This window comes from Anopheles cruzii, chromosome 2 (assembly GCF_943734635.1).
Source record: "Anopheles cruzii chromosome 2, idAnoCruzAS_RS32_06, whole genome shotgun sequence".
Lineage (NCBI taxonomy): Eukaryota > Metazoa > Arthropoda > Insecta > Diptera > Culicidae > Anopheles > Anopheles cruzii.
In genome coordinates this window covers 54,168,946-54,185,317 of record NC_069144.1, presented here as the reverse complement: position 1 = coordinate 54,185,317, position 16,372 = coordinate 54,168,946, and the positions used below count along the sequence as shown (strand labels likewise).

The following is a 16,372-nucleotide window of genomic DNA, read 5'->3' as shown; positions in this document are numbered from 1 at the left end:
AGAGAGCATCGTTCAGACGATTGCCATGACAACCCTCCGTTGATGGTGATGGTTTTCGCTCATTTCGAAAAGAAGTAGAAAGAATCGGATCGGAATCGGATAAATCACGTCGGCTGTCAGGTGCATCGGAGGGGGCTGGAGCCGGCTGCTAATTTGGTCACGGGAACAACCGGGGCTCAACTCGGCCGCTACCAGTCCTTTAATCGGCGTTTGTGGTTCTGTGGGTCTTTCAAAATGGTCGCCACCTTTGTGTGGCCACCGCGGGTTCCGACCGGGGGGAAACAGGAAACTGTTCTCGTGTCTATCAAAATCTTCATCGGAAAGGCACGCAAACACACACACACACACGCGCGCACAAATAGGAAATGTTGGGATGGGAAACAAAACACAGCGATCGGGGGGTCAGCGAACTAACAAGACCGATATCCAGGCCGGAGAAGCGCCAGGCGGGCCCCCAGGGGAAAATGTGGCTGGTGTTGAGACGGAAAACATTACCACCAATACCACCACCAGGCCAGGCCTACGGAGAAGAATGTTCGAAGAAAATGAAACTGATTTATCAATCGGCTTCCGGAAAAGCGCGACGTAAATGCGACGGACCGCCGCCGTCTGCGGGTTATTTTCACTTTATCCGGTTCTCCCCCACTCTCGCCGTGATTCACACGCGTCGCGCAGATGAAACGTGATTTTCAGGGAGCGCCGAGCGATGCACAAACACACGGGACCACGCACACCCTTTGTGCACTACCGTTTTCCCTACGCCACACGACGAGCGAGCGGATCTGGCGTGTACCGTACCGAAGAAACAAACAAACAAACAAACTAGCGCAATGCGAAGATGCGCCAGGGCAGTTCGTTGCCCGATGTATGTTTTACACCTTTGAGGCTCCCCCGACCCCCCACTTACGTATCACATGCGAAGGGCGGCCGATGCGAGAGGAAAATACACAACACCAAACGGAACGAAACGCACAGGACGACTTTAAAACTACTACACATTAAATCTCGCACTTTTATCTCGGTTTCATACAAAATGTGGCCTTGTTCCGGTCAGTCAGTCTTTCTGTATCGCAGTCTTTGCTTTTGCTTCGTTTTTTCTCACTGCCCTACTACCCCGCGCACGCACGCGTCCGCTTGCATATTTTTGTTTAGTTTGTTAAGTTTTTGTTTAGCGGCGTTAAGAAACGTCAAATATTTTATGTTTTTATGAATCCCACCATTTTGGAACCTAACTTTGAAGCTTCGAACCTGACTCTGTTTCTGAAAACGAAGAAGAAATGCAAACCTGACTTTTGAACTTGATCTTTCTTTACCGAAACTGACCAACTTTTCTCTTCTCTCTCTGTATTTCTCTATTCTCTCTTGTTTCCTTGCGCACTCTCTGGTTTTTTCCGACCCGAAGTCTAAACATTACTTACGAACGGGAAAGGGATAGCTGACGCTAGAGCGAGATAGTCGATGTTTTTTCTTGTTTTCTTCTTGTTCATTCATTCGAATTCGAATTTCGAAATTCGAAGTCAAACAACTGTCAGTTTATAAAATGCATTCAAATCGGCCGTTTGTTCCGTTGAAAAAATAAACAACAAAAACAACTGAAACAATTGAATAAAGCGAACCAAAAATAAAATAAGTGAAATAAAAAAATATGAATCTTGCAATTTTTTTTTTTTGCAATGCAATTTTATCTTGTTTTAGGAAGAATCTACGGACTTTTTTGAACGTTTTTCTTGGATGTGTTTGGATTAAATTCAACATTTTATTACACGCGGTTACGTCGCGGTTTATTACGCGCGGTAATAAATAGCCTAGGTATTGTATTATTATTATTGATCCTCAAAATCATTGTTTGAAATCATATAAACTTTTGATGCACACTATAAATTAATTGTTTAGTTTGAAAAGAACAATCTGTTGAAACATAGTGAAATCACTTTATAATATAAAGCTTTATAACATTTGTCCATCGATGGTAGATATATTTGGTTATTGTTCTTGTCGAATTCGAGCTCATTTCTTTTGACGCACTGTTCATTTACCGTAACGCTCGTAACGCTTTCAGCTTCGCTTGGATAAATCACCGAACTATGGGAAAAAGGCTGCCATGAACCCTCTTTAAAAAGTGAGGATTTTAGCTATATTTTCCTAAAATAGACAGTCAATGATGATCAATCCGAATTTTCAGCTATCTGCGTTTCGTGCCTTGGAAAACCTTGAGGACTAGATTCTTCCTAAAACCAAATATGTCAGGCTATCCCATACAAATTCCCACAATGCACCGATTCGAATGATTTGCACTATGGCCAAACTGTGACCGGGCATTTTGATTTAAATATGCCATGATGAGATAAATTTTGTAAAAAATTGCCTTACTTTTAAGTAGACTCGTTAGTGGTAGCAGGCGGTGGCTAAAAGTGCTGTTCCTCCGTTCGTAAGGCAGACATTATGATATTTTATCTTTCGTGCACAATAAAGCGGACGCCTTTGGATCATTATGTTCAGTACGTCATAAACCGTTTATTAAAAAAAAATCACGATCATGTTTTAAAAAAGGGTTTACGTCTTATTTACATAGTAAAAGAAGTAATGCTAAGTGTTGAGAGTGTTGCAACCTCGGCAACCTCGACGAAGGTGCGCTTTTTGGGCGAGGTCCTACCGCAAAGGACATCCGCACCGAATTTTTGCCCTCGCCAGAGAGTGTAAGTAAAAAAAGAAGATGATAGTCTTTTACCGCAACCGATTGCTTGTGTGTGTGTGTGTGTGTGTCTCTCTCCGTTGTGCCGTGACTCGTCCATACCCTGCCCGCTTACTGCCAAAAGAGGCAACTTTGGAACGTTTGCTGAGCAACCAGAATCCCGACCGAGAAAACGACCGATACGTATCCACGCCAGCCAGTCTTGTAATGTGGCAGTTACAGTAGTTTGCACACTTCGTAGCGTTCCTCTGCGTGAGATCCCTTACGCCGTTGGCCGCATCCGTCCCCGGAGAGGGACTGGAGATGGGGAAATAAATATTAAATAATGGTTCCAGTCCAATGCCGAGACGGACGGGAGGCCCGCGGACCGGGTTAAGAGGTTGCACCGATTTATAGGTCCGGCGATGGTCGCTTCCGCACGTATTTGGCGAAGTAGTCCGGTCGCCAGCACTTGCAGGAGCCAGGTATCAGGAACCAGTCGTAGTACAGGCGCACCTGGAAGCATCCGATCTCGTCGTGCCCGTCGCAGTGTTGGTTCTGCTTGGACGTGATCGCCGCTGCTGTGGCCTGCTGCTGCTGCTGCTGCTGCTGTTGTTGTTGGTGCTGACTGCTGCTGGCAGCGGTGTCGTACACGTTGTCGGTCGGCAGTCCGGCTCGCTTCTGCAGGTACTGCTGGTAAGCTTGGAAGTCCTGAATCGAGGGAGCCGTTGTCGTCGTCGTGGTCGTGGTGGATTCTTCCGCGTTGGGGTAGAAAATTTCCGCCACCAACAGGCTGACCCAGCGGGGCGACGACAGGCACCCACCGTCCAGATAGTGGCAGCGTGCCTGCAGACAGCGCGTCACCTCGACCGTCTGGGTGAAGTAGCCTTCGTACGGGATCTGTACCACGTACCGCCACGAACCTTGGTAGTTCTTGGCGAACACGGGCGTTGCGTACTCGACTTTGGCCGGACAGGGCGTCGGTGGTCCCTCGTAGCGGGGCGGCGGCGGTGGTGGATAGGCTGCCGCCTCTTCACGGCGTTCCGCCACCAGCTTGGTGCTGATCGGCTCACCCTGGATGGCACGGTACAGCGCACAGAAGACACCACCGCCGTCGCAAAACTTACGCGGAGCTCGGGGATCTTCTTCGCGGCGCTCCTCCTCAGCACGCATCACCTTGCCCATCCGACGGCCAATACTAGAGCAATCGGAAATGGACATAAAATGACATCCCCTTTCATCTTGCCGTTCCAATTCGACACCCGTGTGCGGCGCCCGTGCCCTTACCCATTGTCGTCGAACTGATCCACCGGTTCTTCGGGAATGATCTGTGTCACTTTCGGGAGCGTGTCATCCGCCTTCAGCACGGGCAACGTTTTCGACAGGAACTTGAGCGTCTGGTTGCGGATCAGCTCGCTGTAGAGAGAACAGAGTAGAACCCAGTCAAAATGGATTCGTCACAGTTTGGTCCGGATTTCCGCGCACCCGGCAACGCCAAAGCTACTCACAACGGGTACGGCTCCCCCAGCACGTTCTGCTTCATCGGGTTGCGCGGGATTTTGCCCTTGTTCAGATCGCCGCACAGGTTGTTGGCCGAAACGTAGGGCTTCGGGTTGGTCGCTTCCTTGCACTCGATGTTGATGTGCGTGTACGGAGGAGACCGCACCTTCGGAGGAACTGCTGACGGAGACTCTATGAACGCATAGTACCTGACGCGAAAGAAAAAGCCGCATGAAATGTGACGAAACCGGTCCGTTATACGATCTCGAGTACCTACCCCTCAGGAGGCTCCTCGGAATCCAGAAGATCGTCGCCCTTGATGAAAACCTGGCACCCGAAAAGTAACTGTAACGGAAGTGCAAAAGAGTGAGTGAGTGTAAGCATTTCGCAGTATCTACCAATTTGCCATTCCGCCGAAGTCCGCGCAGGCCGCGCTCAGGTATTTACCCGCCGATAGGATATAATTAGAAATCTTTCACTCACTTTCCGCCTAGGCGAAGGCAAACGCCATCATCGCGCGGCCAGAGCGAAGCATTAACTTTTGGTGCACTCTCCGTTTCAGTGCCCCAATTCACATTGACATACACACCGCGCCGCCATGGCGTTATCGGATAGTGGGTGGTCACCCGAGGCGGACCGCAGCCCCGGATCTTCTTCTTCGATCATTAACCGGTTTCGATGGAAGATAGTTTGCAAATGATGATGATAGCCGATGCCCGATGGTCTTTTCTCTTCCGATCGAGACGATACTCGCACCGTGCACGCTTTCTACAAGGCGTGAGGAAAATTGGGAACCAGATATCCGATAAAAGAAGTGTGTTAACCTGGCCCATGGCCACTTGGCGTACATAGCTTCACTTTCAATTTTTGGTTGATTTGGGAGCTCCTCAACAACCTCCAAAATTGCTTCCTTTCTCTGGCCAACTACGGCCGGGGCACACTGCACTGCACTAACCCCGGTACTGCGCTTTTGGGCTCCTTTCTCCAAACTACACTACGGTTAAGAGTATTGAGCCCGATGTAGTAGAGACTGTTCGAATTACCGTGGTCAGTAAGAAATGCTCTACAGACTCGCTTTTTAAAAGCGTTTCAAAAATTTTAACAAACCTTCACATTACACAGAATCTACTATCTGTTTCAAATATTTGTAATGTATCAACGTATGTATTTCGTATGTGCTCTTGTTAAATAACGGAGGCTTTGCTAGTTTAGCTAGTTTAAGGCTGGGATTAGCTGGTCTTCTTGGCCCGCCCAAAAGGACAAATTTCTTTTCAAGGGCCACGAAAGAAGGCTCTAACATACACTCCAGGACCGGAAGACATATAAGTAACGACCTACGGCCAACGCTCCACTCACCAACGGAACTAATTGCTGTACATTCGAAAGAGAACCACTAACCCGCTTCTTAATCAAACACTGTCACTGCAGCGATCGCTATCCTGATCCTGATCCTAAGGCTCGAAATCGAAACACAGTATGTTAATATCGGTCCCATTACTTTTGACCACCACCGAAGGCTAAGCTGAATCTATCGCCAGACTGTTTGGCAGAGAAATGCAAATCGCTCAATAAATCGTCCGCTAAAGATTGGCGTGCCACAGTAAAGTTTTCGAGGACGAAATCGAAAATATGCAAATATTTCTCCCTTATGGATAATGGATGGATCGTCACGCACACTCAAACACGCTTATTTCCCGTTAGTAATTTACTTCAGAAAAAAAACGGGAGAATGGTAAGCGGTACATCGATGAGATGAACCTGGGGCTGTGTGTATCCCACATTCCGAATGTGCCCGGTTGCTGCACAGCCCCGGAGGAAGCCAGTGCGCTGCGCAAACGTTGCGTGGTTTCAGTTTTCCCAGACTCTTGCCACCAGCAGCAAGATAGAACAGCGACTAGTGGAACAACGAGTTATGCGTCCCGGTTCCCGGGTTCGATCGGCTAATTGCCACGCGTAAAGAAATCGAACAGAGGAGAAACGTTCGGACAAGTTCGTGGCGGTACCGCCCGTGAGTTCGCTCTAGAAGGGGTGTACAGGTACAGTTACCGGTTGCCGGGTTGTGCTCTGGTTGGGAGCACCGGGCATACATCAACCCTGATTTCTTTGGCCCATTTCGAGGCCTGCCGCCGCAAACGCATTGCCTCCGTCGATGATGCTAATCTTGGGTGCGCAGCCCAGCTCCGTTTCTGGTCCGCCCTACCGGTAGACAAGTCGGGCGAGCGCAATGCAATCTCACCCACCGCCAACCGATGCGCCGGTCCCGGTCCCCGTATCATCACAGCTGCTGGTCACCCTTTGAAGTCATAGCCGTAGTGGTCGTGCCGGTCGTATGATTGGTGTGTTCCATTTTCAAGCCGCCGCTACTGCACGGAAGAAGCTGAACCCAGGTCCGGCAGCGGATCACTATATTTGGAAGCGGGCAAGTGGATGCGAAAAATGGGACCATAAACCTTAAACATCGGCGCACCGGCACAACACACTGTAACGAGTGGCCACGAAGTGCGGTGAAGGAAAACACTACACTAAGCCAAGTGTTGGAAAAATATTTACGGTTCGCGATGCTCGCCGAGTGCACTCGAACCGATATGCTGTTGGGCGCGCAAGTACCAACACGAGCTAGCACTTGAATTATATCGCCAGCTCGTTCCAAACTGAGAGTAGAATGCGCAGCAATCGAAAGATATTTCGCTTTCCGGTCGGTCGAAACATACGGCGTCGATGTTTGCAGCTCATAATTTATTAGACTTTGTAGAAAAAAGGTATTCTAAGCTCTGTTTTGAATACTGCAAACATATTGCAACGCTTCTCTGGATGAAACAATCCCAAAACCCACCAATTGAAAATCCAATAAAATAACTGAACGAAAGACTTAGATGCTTCTCGGGCGGCAAGCGGGTAAGCGACGAACCCCAATGAAATCAGTCGTGGCACCGCTAATGAGTCTATATTCAACCAGAGGGCCAAAAGCTCCCCCCAAAATGCCCGATTTGATACGCAAAACGGAGCACCAAAGATGGGCGAACCCCACTGCGGTGGTTCAAAGGTTGCTGGAACGGTGGAAGACACAATTCCGTTCGCCTTTGCATCGATTAGCTCGACCGAAGGCGCAGGCGCTTCGACGGCCTGATCGAACACCTGATCGGTCGGGCAGGCGAGTGTTGCTTTTGCTACGCGGTACACGGCGGCGCAGTGCACACGGCCGGGAAGGCTTCTTCTCCTTCATTAAAACGCAAAGTTAACAGTTCTTCTGGCAACGCTGACCTACAAACACATTTCACCGCCCGCCAATACACCCGAGAGAGGGGAGTGCCCGAGAGCCGCCATCGAACCGGAACACCCGAACCGAACTGAACGCAGAAGGCAGAATGGCAATGGCCACGGCGGTGTAACGGTGTTTCCTTCCCCGGGGTCCGACGACCGACCGACCGACGAGAGCGGCTAGTTGACGGCGCTGATGTTGTGCTGCTCCATTCCGGGGACTTTTGGAACGGCCCTGGCCCACACCGATCTCCGTCCTAGGTTGCAGCATCCGGTGACCATCGTTTGGCGATGCAAAAACACTCTCAAAAAAAAAAGAGCGAAGAAAGAGAAACCGCGCGCTGTTGGTGACGCAGTGTGCTCGAAAATTTCATATCTTCATGTTTTTTTGGCACCGTTCTCAAGAATCAATGCCATGGGGCGCGGCGGTGGAACAACTTTCTCCCGATGGCCGACGGCGTGGAAGTGGGACGTTCGGAGCAACAAATTCCCAGCTCTCCACGAGTTGACCACGTCGGCCTCACGCGCCACATGCCGAGCGGCCGCGGCCGCTAGGCGAAAAGTAGAACAGTATTTGCATAGCTATTAGGGACCAGTGCGTCACACGAACGCGCGATGCTTGTGACTTTTCCGGAGTCCTTCCGGAATGGTGTGACATAAATTCTTGCCACCATGCCACGGTATTAGTATTTCACACTTCCGTTAGCCGCGAAGGCCCACAAAACGGGGCCGGGAAGCGTTAACCTATGTTAACACAATCGAAATGAACGCCAACGGTATGCTTACCAGAAACACCAGGTACTTCATTGCTCCGCAATTATGGCGCTTTTCCGCTGTGTATCCGCGTTCAGATCTTCTCTCGCCAGTTGCCAACCAGCTGGCCACAGGATACGACGCGCTTATTTCCCGATATCGGGCCGGAAAACCAAAACTCACTATCTGGTGCGGTAGCGAAGTAACGATAACGGTCGATACTGGGGGCGATTCTCACACGCAACGGGTTCACCGCGGATTGACCAACGACAACGATCGCGCGGCCAGTGCTCGTGTGTCTGCGATTTCGTCCGCACGGTTCGAGCTCTGAAATGGGACTGGATGCGCTGGCAATCCGTGCGCCACGGTGTACATGCCAGGCTGCCGGAACCCCCACGAGAAGTGGGATGCCTCCGCCCCCATGGCCTGGGTCCGCTACGTGCCGTGACGAGCTAGTGTGCGTGAGCTGGTGGTGTGCGAGAGAAGAAACGGAAATGTATGCTCTGGCCGGCTCCAGAAGTGTCTGTTCGTTCACCTTCTCTGGCCTTCACCGTGGAGATGAGCCGCATGCACAGGCCCAGGGAGATTGCAGCGGCGTGGGCCTTCGATGGCGGAGTGCTTTTCTCTCGTCTTAGGGGAGGTGCGTCAACGATGGGCAGCCGAGCGATAACAGAAACGGATACCCCGAAACCGCTCACTATCAGCGCAACCATAGCTAAATGAGACTGTTGATCGAGTTGATTTGTTCGTTGATTTATACAACAACAGCAACGGTCATCCGGCCTAACCTTAACCCCAGTTTCCAACGGTGATCTCATTCTAATTACAATCCCAGTTAAACCCAATAACTGAGTGTTACTGACGAAAACGAAGCTCCAGTTGCCATTGGCGTAGCATTTAAATTGAAATAGAAAAAAAACCTTTTCCGGTTGTTAGTTACTATGCTCAACCTTCGCTATTCAGCGCAGGCTTCGTCGCTTGCCATGCATCGAACTCGCTGTACGCACTCGGCGTCCGAATAAATCGACAAGATCGTTAGAACGACCGGTTACTCAAGTTCGGTGCAGCTGTCGCTTTCACCAACCCAGCAGCCTCCCGGAGCAGCCGTGGTCGAAAAAAGAATGCTGCAATTAACTTTATGGCTGCGTCAGGGACTTCTAGCTCCCCAGGTTCCCCAGAAAGACAACATCACGGTCGGCTTGAATAATGTGGCCCCGTCAAGTTGATCTTCAGAATTCAGAATTTTTGGGTGAGGTGCTTTCCTCGATAGAAGTTACGGTGGGGAAGCTTAACTTTGTTCTCTCTTAATCCGAAATCTACCTTCTCCCAGCGGGACGTCAGGGCTGGGGATCGAGATGGAATCGAAACTTTATTTTGTAAAAGAAGAGAAAGATTGTAAAAAAGTAAAGTGTTCACAAGAACGTAGCAAGAATCTAGCACGAATGTGGTGTCAATAAAACAGGAATGTGTCAATTCAATTTAATATGTTTCATTTTTCTGGTTAGTTTGTTTTTGTCGTTACCACATCACGGAATGCGCTAGACCGGGAAAAGAGAAGGCAGGCCATCACCCAACGCCCAGCCCAACAGGCAGCTAGAGCGTGTCCGGGCATTAATAATGTTTTATGTTTTACAGTTATCACACCACCGGTCGGACCGTTATCGGGCGATCTGGTATCGCTCGCAGTCTTCCACCCAATGGGGATTGGCATAAATGATGTGTCAAGAGACTTAGCTGAACTGCTGGCGGCTTAATGAAGTGATCAGCCGATTTGTGTTTGATCGCTTTAGCAATTAATCTTGGAAGCACTACAGAACTTTGGACGAGAATGGCCAATCGGCCACGGCGGGATGCTTGGTAGTGTTAGTCGCTAATAGGAATCATTTGAATCCATTTCCGGCTCTCGTGCCCCCGTGGCACGTGGTGTATGTTTCCGAATAACGGGTTCAATTAGAGAAAGGCAGGCATTTGGCTTCGGTGTACCGTTTCAGTCTGTCGCGCCTTCCTCGTTCTCGTTTCACACATCGTTTACCAATCGGAAATAATTGCATCGTGAAAAATGGTCCCCTTCCGACAGAAACGATACTGCGTGCCATGGAAACGTTCTTGGTGTCGTTGTTCTTTTGAAGGTACTGCCTTTGGAGAAAGATTCCCATAGGTTGTGCGATTGCCGCAGCCTCACGCATTTACCCCCCAGGCCCGAAACCTCTATCGCTGGGGATGATAAACAGCGTAAACGCGCATCTTAAACGGTCGCCCTCACGCTATCACGGCTCTCCTTCACGTGGCTATGGAACTGCACGGAAAACCAGCGTTGTCGGCGCGATCAACGGTATCCGGGTTATGCAACACACACACGATGCTTGCCGCTGAATTGGCCATTTTAATCATTTCTTTCAGCACATTCCCACCGACGAAAGCGGAGGAGTTTCGCGACCGGTGCCCGGTAACCCTTTTTTTAATGATGATGATGAATGATCGAGGGAACCACTCGGCATTGTTTGCGCTTCAGTTCGCGGCCAAATTCCGCGCACCGTGGGGGTTAATGTCCTGCGCGGTGGTCGACGAAGTACACATTTTTCCAAACGGGGTCGCCATGCGTAGGGAACCTGAGCGTCTGGGCGGTAGCGTGTGGCTACTTTACCAAACCCGCGCACAGTACGATAAGCGGAGGTACTGTGCCTTGGATACTGGCAGGAATGTGGAGCATCTTTCGGCCACCAATTTGGGTTAAAACGTTCCATCTTCTCTCTAACCCCGTTCGGAAGCACCCTCTGGCGTCGCAGTGGGAAACTAGAGAGCGGGGAAGTGCCTAGCGGCCAACCACGGCTATCCGGAGACCATTCTGTGCCGGAAAGTGGCTTCACTCATCCACAAGACATTACTACTTAGACAGACAACGGCCACACTGTAGAGCTCTACGGCGCTCGATTTTCGTCAAGTTATTCAAGACTACTCCCATTTCACGTGTCTCTGGTGTTGTCTCTCTCTCGTTTTGCAAATCAAAATCAGATAAATAAATAAATGAATAAATGAATAAATAAATTTTGCTTTATTCCACTTAAAATATTTCACTAGAAGTTTCCTCAACACAATATTTTAAAATCCATTCGAAAATTCTGAAAGATTCTATCAACAGTAGGCTGAAATTCTTCGGATTTAAGCTACGCCGATCTTGCGCTTCAAAAAAAACAAGAAGCTCGCCGGTACCAGCAACATCTCCATTACGCCGGACGACCAAGTGCCGACCAATCCGTTGGCCAAAGATGGAACAAATCGGTCACTCGGTTGGCTGGCGAGGATCGGTGCCGTTAGGTCTTCGGGCGGACACGGTTGTGCGAATGGTGCCGTTTCGGTAATGAGCTTCGGCAGGGTTTGAGGCTGCGCGGTGCCTCTAACGGAGTTGCAAGCCGAACGTGTACGCATCCCTACACCGCCAGCTAGCTTGTTAACGACCATACGAACCGATCGTCGGTAAATGGTTAAATTATAACTCCCCGTGCGCCCAAACCAGCCATAGTGATTTTCTATCTAGCATCTTATCAACCTATTAAGGAACGCACACAAGGAACCGGCTATCGATCGTGAAATTAACTATACAAACGGCACAATTAAGATGTTCAAAACTGTGCAGAATACTCATCTCGCTGATTGATGATCGATCTACACGACTGAGAAAAAAACAACCACAAGCATCAGCAACGATCCAATCGAACGATGACGACGATGCTAGGCTTTGGTATTCATCCAGTAACGCTGAACACTGACTGGGAGTCGGGCAAAGAGGACAATAATCAGTATAAGCATTCATCTCCCTTCTGGAGCCCCGGGAGACTCAAACTTGAAAATTTGTGAATCCCATTTATGGAACCCACCCTTCGCCATGGCTGTAGATAACGATCGCTGATCCGAATCAGCAGCGCACCGTGTATACCAAATCTTCTGGTCGGCAGCAGCTTTCCGGTTGAAAGTTTATACCACTACCACCTACTACCAACTGGAGGCTGATGGTGACCTCCGGATGGGGGTGCGCGCGTTGTGTTGCCCTATTGTTTCTCGACGGTGTGGAAAATGGAGCATCACTTCGCTCGGTAACTGGCACACCCAACATCGTCAATTTGGTCCCGCCGCTAGCTGCTGGGGCGCGGAAGAAGCTTTAGTGCGATCTGCCCTGGGGGAAGTGGAACACGGTTTTCCAGATTTATCTTGCTTTCTTTCAGCGATACCGACAGAAAATAAAACATTTACCCTGATTTAATGTTTTGCATTGCAAATCGGACTATTCCTGCCATAATGCGACGGGTCATCATCGCGTCGCAAGTTTGCCCAATAAAATGTAAAACCAAATAACGGACGATTTTCGCCCAAGTGTGGGCTCTTTCCTACTCCCAAAAGCACCAACCGGACCGGCGTGTTTGAGGAAGTTCCACTAAAATTTAGGTTAAACACTCTGTGGCCAAACGGTGCGGTGTTGTGTCACCTATTTCTGCGCAGCGCAGGCATCGAGAAAACAAAACCCCAAACGAAACACGAAAAATGATTTGTAGCAGAATCGCCGTGGAACTTTCTACGTGGATAGGAGATGGCGGAGATGCCTAAGCTGACCAGAATCAGGTGGATCCGTCGTCAAGAATGGGCCCCAGCGTGTCCGTCGAGTAAATAGAAAGTTTCACTTTGGGCAGCGGATACGGCAAGCCTCAACAAAGGCAAAGGAAAGAAGGTGAAGGACGATCGGTCAAGTTCGCCGCCCGTAACCAGGAGGTGTTAAATCGCACACAGTGCTACAGTGCTGAATATAATGCGAACATCGTCAAATGGCACGGTAGAAGAATGTTTCCACACTCTGTACGCAGCTCGCGTTTATATTCTCAAATATATTTTGCGTTAACGATAGGCTTAGGTGATAACTGGCAGGCATTGTAGCTCCTCCGGAGGTAAACATAACAAAAATTCAAAGTCTTTCTTTTTGTGGCGTACTGTAACTCCAGAGGCCAATAACCAGACAGTGGAGGACCCAATTCCGTGGTAGAATCAGAGAGATCAGATACATGGGAGAAGATTAGCGCTTACCTTGGAGAAATTTTCCTATTCTTAGCTAGAACCGGTTCTAGAATCCCATCGTTTCTAGATGGTTTCGTCTCAAGGTTCAGAAGCATGTAATAAATTTGAAGAAACCAATAATTATCAAAACTTTGCCATTAAAAGCAATAAATAATTTCGGGTTTCTTATTAGACGTCTGATTAGATTAGAATGTGCTTATCTTCTATTTATAATTTGAAATTATGTTTAGAGATATTCATTTAGATTATATGGAAAAACGATCATTTTAGAGCAATTTCCATGAAATAGTTTAATCACATAATTGTACTGTGAAACTATTCAACAACTCAGTTCCGTTAACTTTTGTGTGCGGAGTGAAATTGACTTCTGGCTATTTGCTAAATTCAAGAGGCCGATCCGTGGACACCATGTTAAGTCTATAGAAGAGAGAAAAAACGAAACGAGGAAGGAATAAAAGGCTATACCGGAAGGATACTTTAAAAACTGGGAAAATCGATAGCACAAATGGGATGCACCCGGGGGTTTTTCAGACTACTTTGAAAGAAATTAAATGCATTTAGAACAATACATCACATTTTTTTTAATTTTTACATAAATTCCCGATATTATTTGGCCACAAAGTAACAAAACATTTACCATAAATCTAGCTAGTTTATTCTGAACTAGAAAATACTTTTTGGCAACACTGCAGAGCGCGAATGAATACCAGTTCATAAGACCCTCAAAATGAAGAGAAAATGGATGAATAGTTCTATTTTTATTAGTGTGAGTGTGTTGAACTGATACACATATACGTATGTGTGTGTGGTGAGGCTTAGCGCTGAGAATGTATTTGTATGGCTGATGAATTCATTTCGGCATAAAAATAAATCTTGAAAATTCAATCAAGCACACAATCGTGGATTTTATTTTGGATTAAGGTTTTATTTATTTCAATTTATATGCCATCATGGAAATTTGTCACGAAAGAAACGAACATACGAACGCATCCGATATGCGATTGCTTGTAGACTTATGCACCGCCAACGAAAACTGCTTAAACCACGAAACACAACGTAAATGTTTCAACAAAAGCAGTTCTTGCCGATCAAATACTGAACACTCGGCATGCTCGAATGGAAGATAAAATAAACACTAAAATAAACTTTACATCTTCCGTTGACCGATCACCGAACATTATCGTCCACATCCATCATACTTTTCTTTGCATCGCAGTATTGTTTCACCGTACCGCGAAGCATCAAGAACAACGCTCACTGTTGCAGCAGCAACTCAGCACGAAAAACACACATCAACAATTGCACACCTTCGTGTCATGTGGAATCTACTCAGAAATTCCTAACTAGTGTTCCGTACTCCGGCACGAACCGTTGAATATTGCATAAAAACACAAACACAGCATTAAAGTGTCATAATGATCAGGATCCAAATCATCCCCGTGATCGAGAACCAGAGTTCTAGAGTTGCTGGATGCACAGTACGCCTTCGAGCAAAAGGTAACGCTTGCAAAACCAATTGGAATTGAAATTTTTACAGCAAACGCTACATCCTACTTCCGGCGCAAGCATTAGGAGGCCTTGCATAGCAAAGGCCCGAAAATTGTACACTGCACATGAATTTATTCCATGAAATTTAATCATTTCGATTCACGCTTAAATCTGTGGTAACCGACAACAGAAAGGTAAACTTGCGACACACTAAACAAGAAAATCTGAGAATTTTCGACCAGAAGAATCGATGATCAAAAATTTGGCATTGAACCGAACTTCATTCACTTCACACATCTGCACCAACAACCATTTTTGTAGTGGATCGTTCACGTTACACCGTAACTTACCCCCATTACTTGCACGATCACCTGGATGTGCTTATCCAGAACTTTGAATTAGTAAGTAAAAAAATGATCGCACACAGTAACTCATATACTTATTGTTGGTAACTCTAGGTTCAAATCGACTATTGGGTATAACTAAACTTTAAACATGAAACGGAAAGGTTCACAAATACCCCTTACAAAGAACTTGCAATCAGTTGTGGGAATAGATCTAACTACTGGGAATGTTTGCTATATTATTCAAATCTTTAATAATAAAAGTATATCTTCACAATTACACTCTTGAACTGCCTGCAAGGAAAAACCCACATAACGGAATGTAATGAAAATTCAATATCGCAAAACAACTATCTGAAACGGAGCTGACTCGTTCAACAACACTCACCACCATCACTGCACAATAGTTTCGAACTCAATGGAAAAATTTCGGATCACGCATTCTTACTCTTAAACATAACAAAACAATATTCACAACAGAAACATTCCTGCGATCGTAAATAATTATCAACTGTCGCACTTGTTGAAAAGCCGGAAACCAACCAACATTGAACTATTGCACGACCGACGTGAAACGATGTATGCACGACTAGGTAGTTAATTTGTAGAAAAACAAGCGGTACAGAATAGTGTCGAAGATTCACCGATACACCCATGGACTGCACTGACGAGTCACGTGTAACGAGCAATATTGGACTAAGATGTTACTTAATATATCACTGAACTGAATTCGACACAAGGCTGTCCAAAGCAAATGGGACTACCAAGAACGACTACGAAGCCACAAGCGTTTGCACTTCGAATAGAAAATCTGAACAAAGAATCAGTTGTCTCTCATATTAAGAGAACATGCTGTATGAGCAAAATAATACTACATGAGATTGTCTCCAACGGACACCATGAGACCACCTAATTCGCAGTAACAACTCGCAACACAGTAACCTTCATCGATCGTGCGAACAAAACGAGAGTTATTGAAAGGAAGTTTGCTTCGAACATTGATGACACACAGTGCACTACTAATCGATCAGTCAGAGGAGCTTAATTGAACGTACGAAGCGTAACGCAACCACCAACAGTTCACGCCCTCAGGTCTCACGTTTTAACGACACCATTAAAAAATGTTACAATTAAAATAGAACTGACCGCTTGGTAGAACTTCACCGATAGTATAACTTCGAACAGAACCATGATCGAGAAACGCACATTTCCATCGCTACATCACTACCCACTTCTACTGATAATCTCTCTAGTGTGTTGTTTCTGCAACCATCGTAACTTTTCCACAATGCACGTA

At 47.3% G+C, this 16,372-nt stretch overlaps 1 protein-coding gene across 1 annotated transcript; it reads right to left on the bottom strand.

Annotated features, from left to right (window-relative positions):
- Window positions 1-3,082: 3,082 nt before the first annotated feature.
- Window positions 3,083-8,236, bottom strand: LOC128268060 (uncharacterized). Its single transcript, XM_053005065.1, has 5 exons — window positions 8,216-8,236; window positions 4,449-4,516; window positions 4,180-4,380; window positions 3,959-4,087; window positions 3,083-3,869 (listed from the first exon to the last, which is right to left on the bottom strand). The coding sequence occupies exons 1-5, from the start codon at window positions 8,234-8,236 to the stop codon at window positions 3,083-3,085; spliced, it is 1,206 nt and encodes a 401-aa protein (XP_052861025.1).
- Window positions 8,237-16,372: the final 8,136 nt, after the last annotated feature.

Coding starts and splice junctions, on each gene's coding strand:
- LOC128268060 (XM_053005065.1), bottom strand. CDS start 8,236: ATGAAGTACCTGGTGTTTCTG. Junction 4,517..8,215: donor TGAAGTACCTGGTGTTTCTG/GTAAGCATACCG, acceptor CTTCCGTTACAG/TTACTTTTCGGGTGCCAGGT. Junction 3,870..3,958: donor GATCAGTTCGACGACAATGG/GTAAGGGCACGG, acceptor CGATTGCTCTAG/TATTGGCCGTCGGATGGGCA.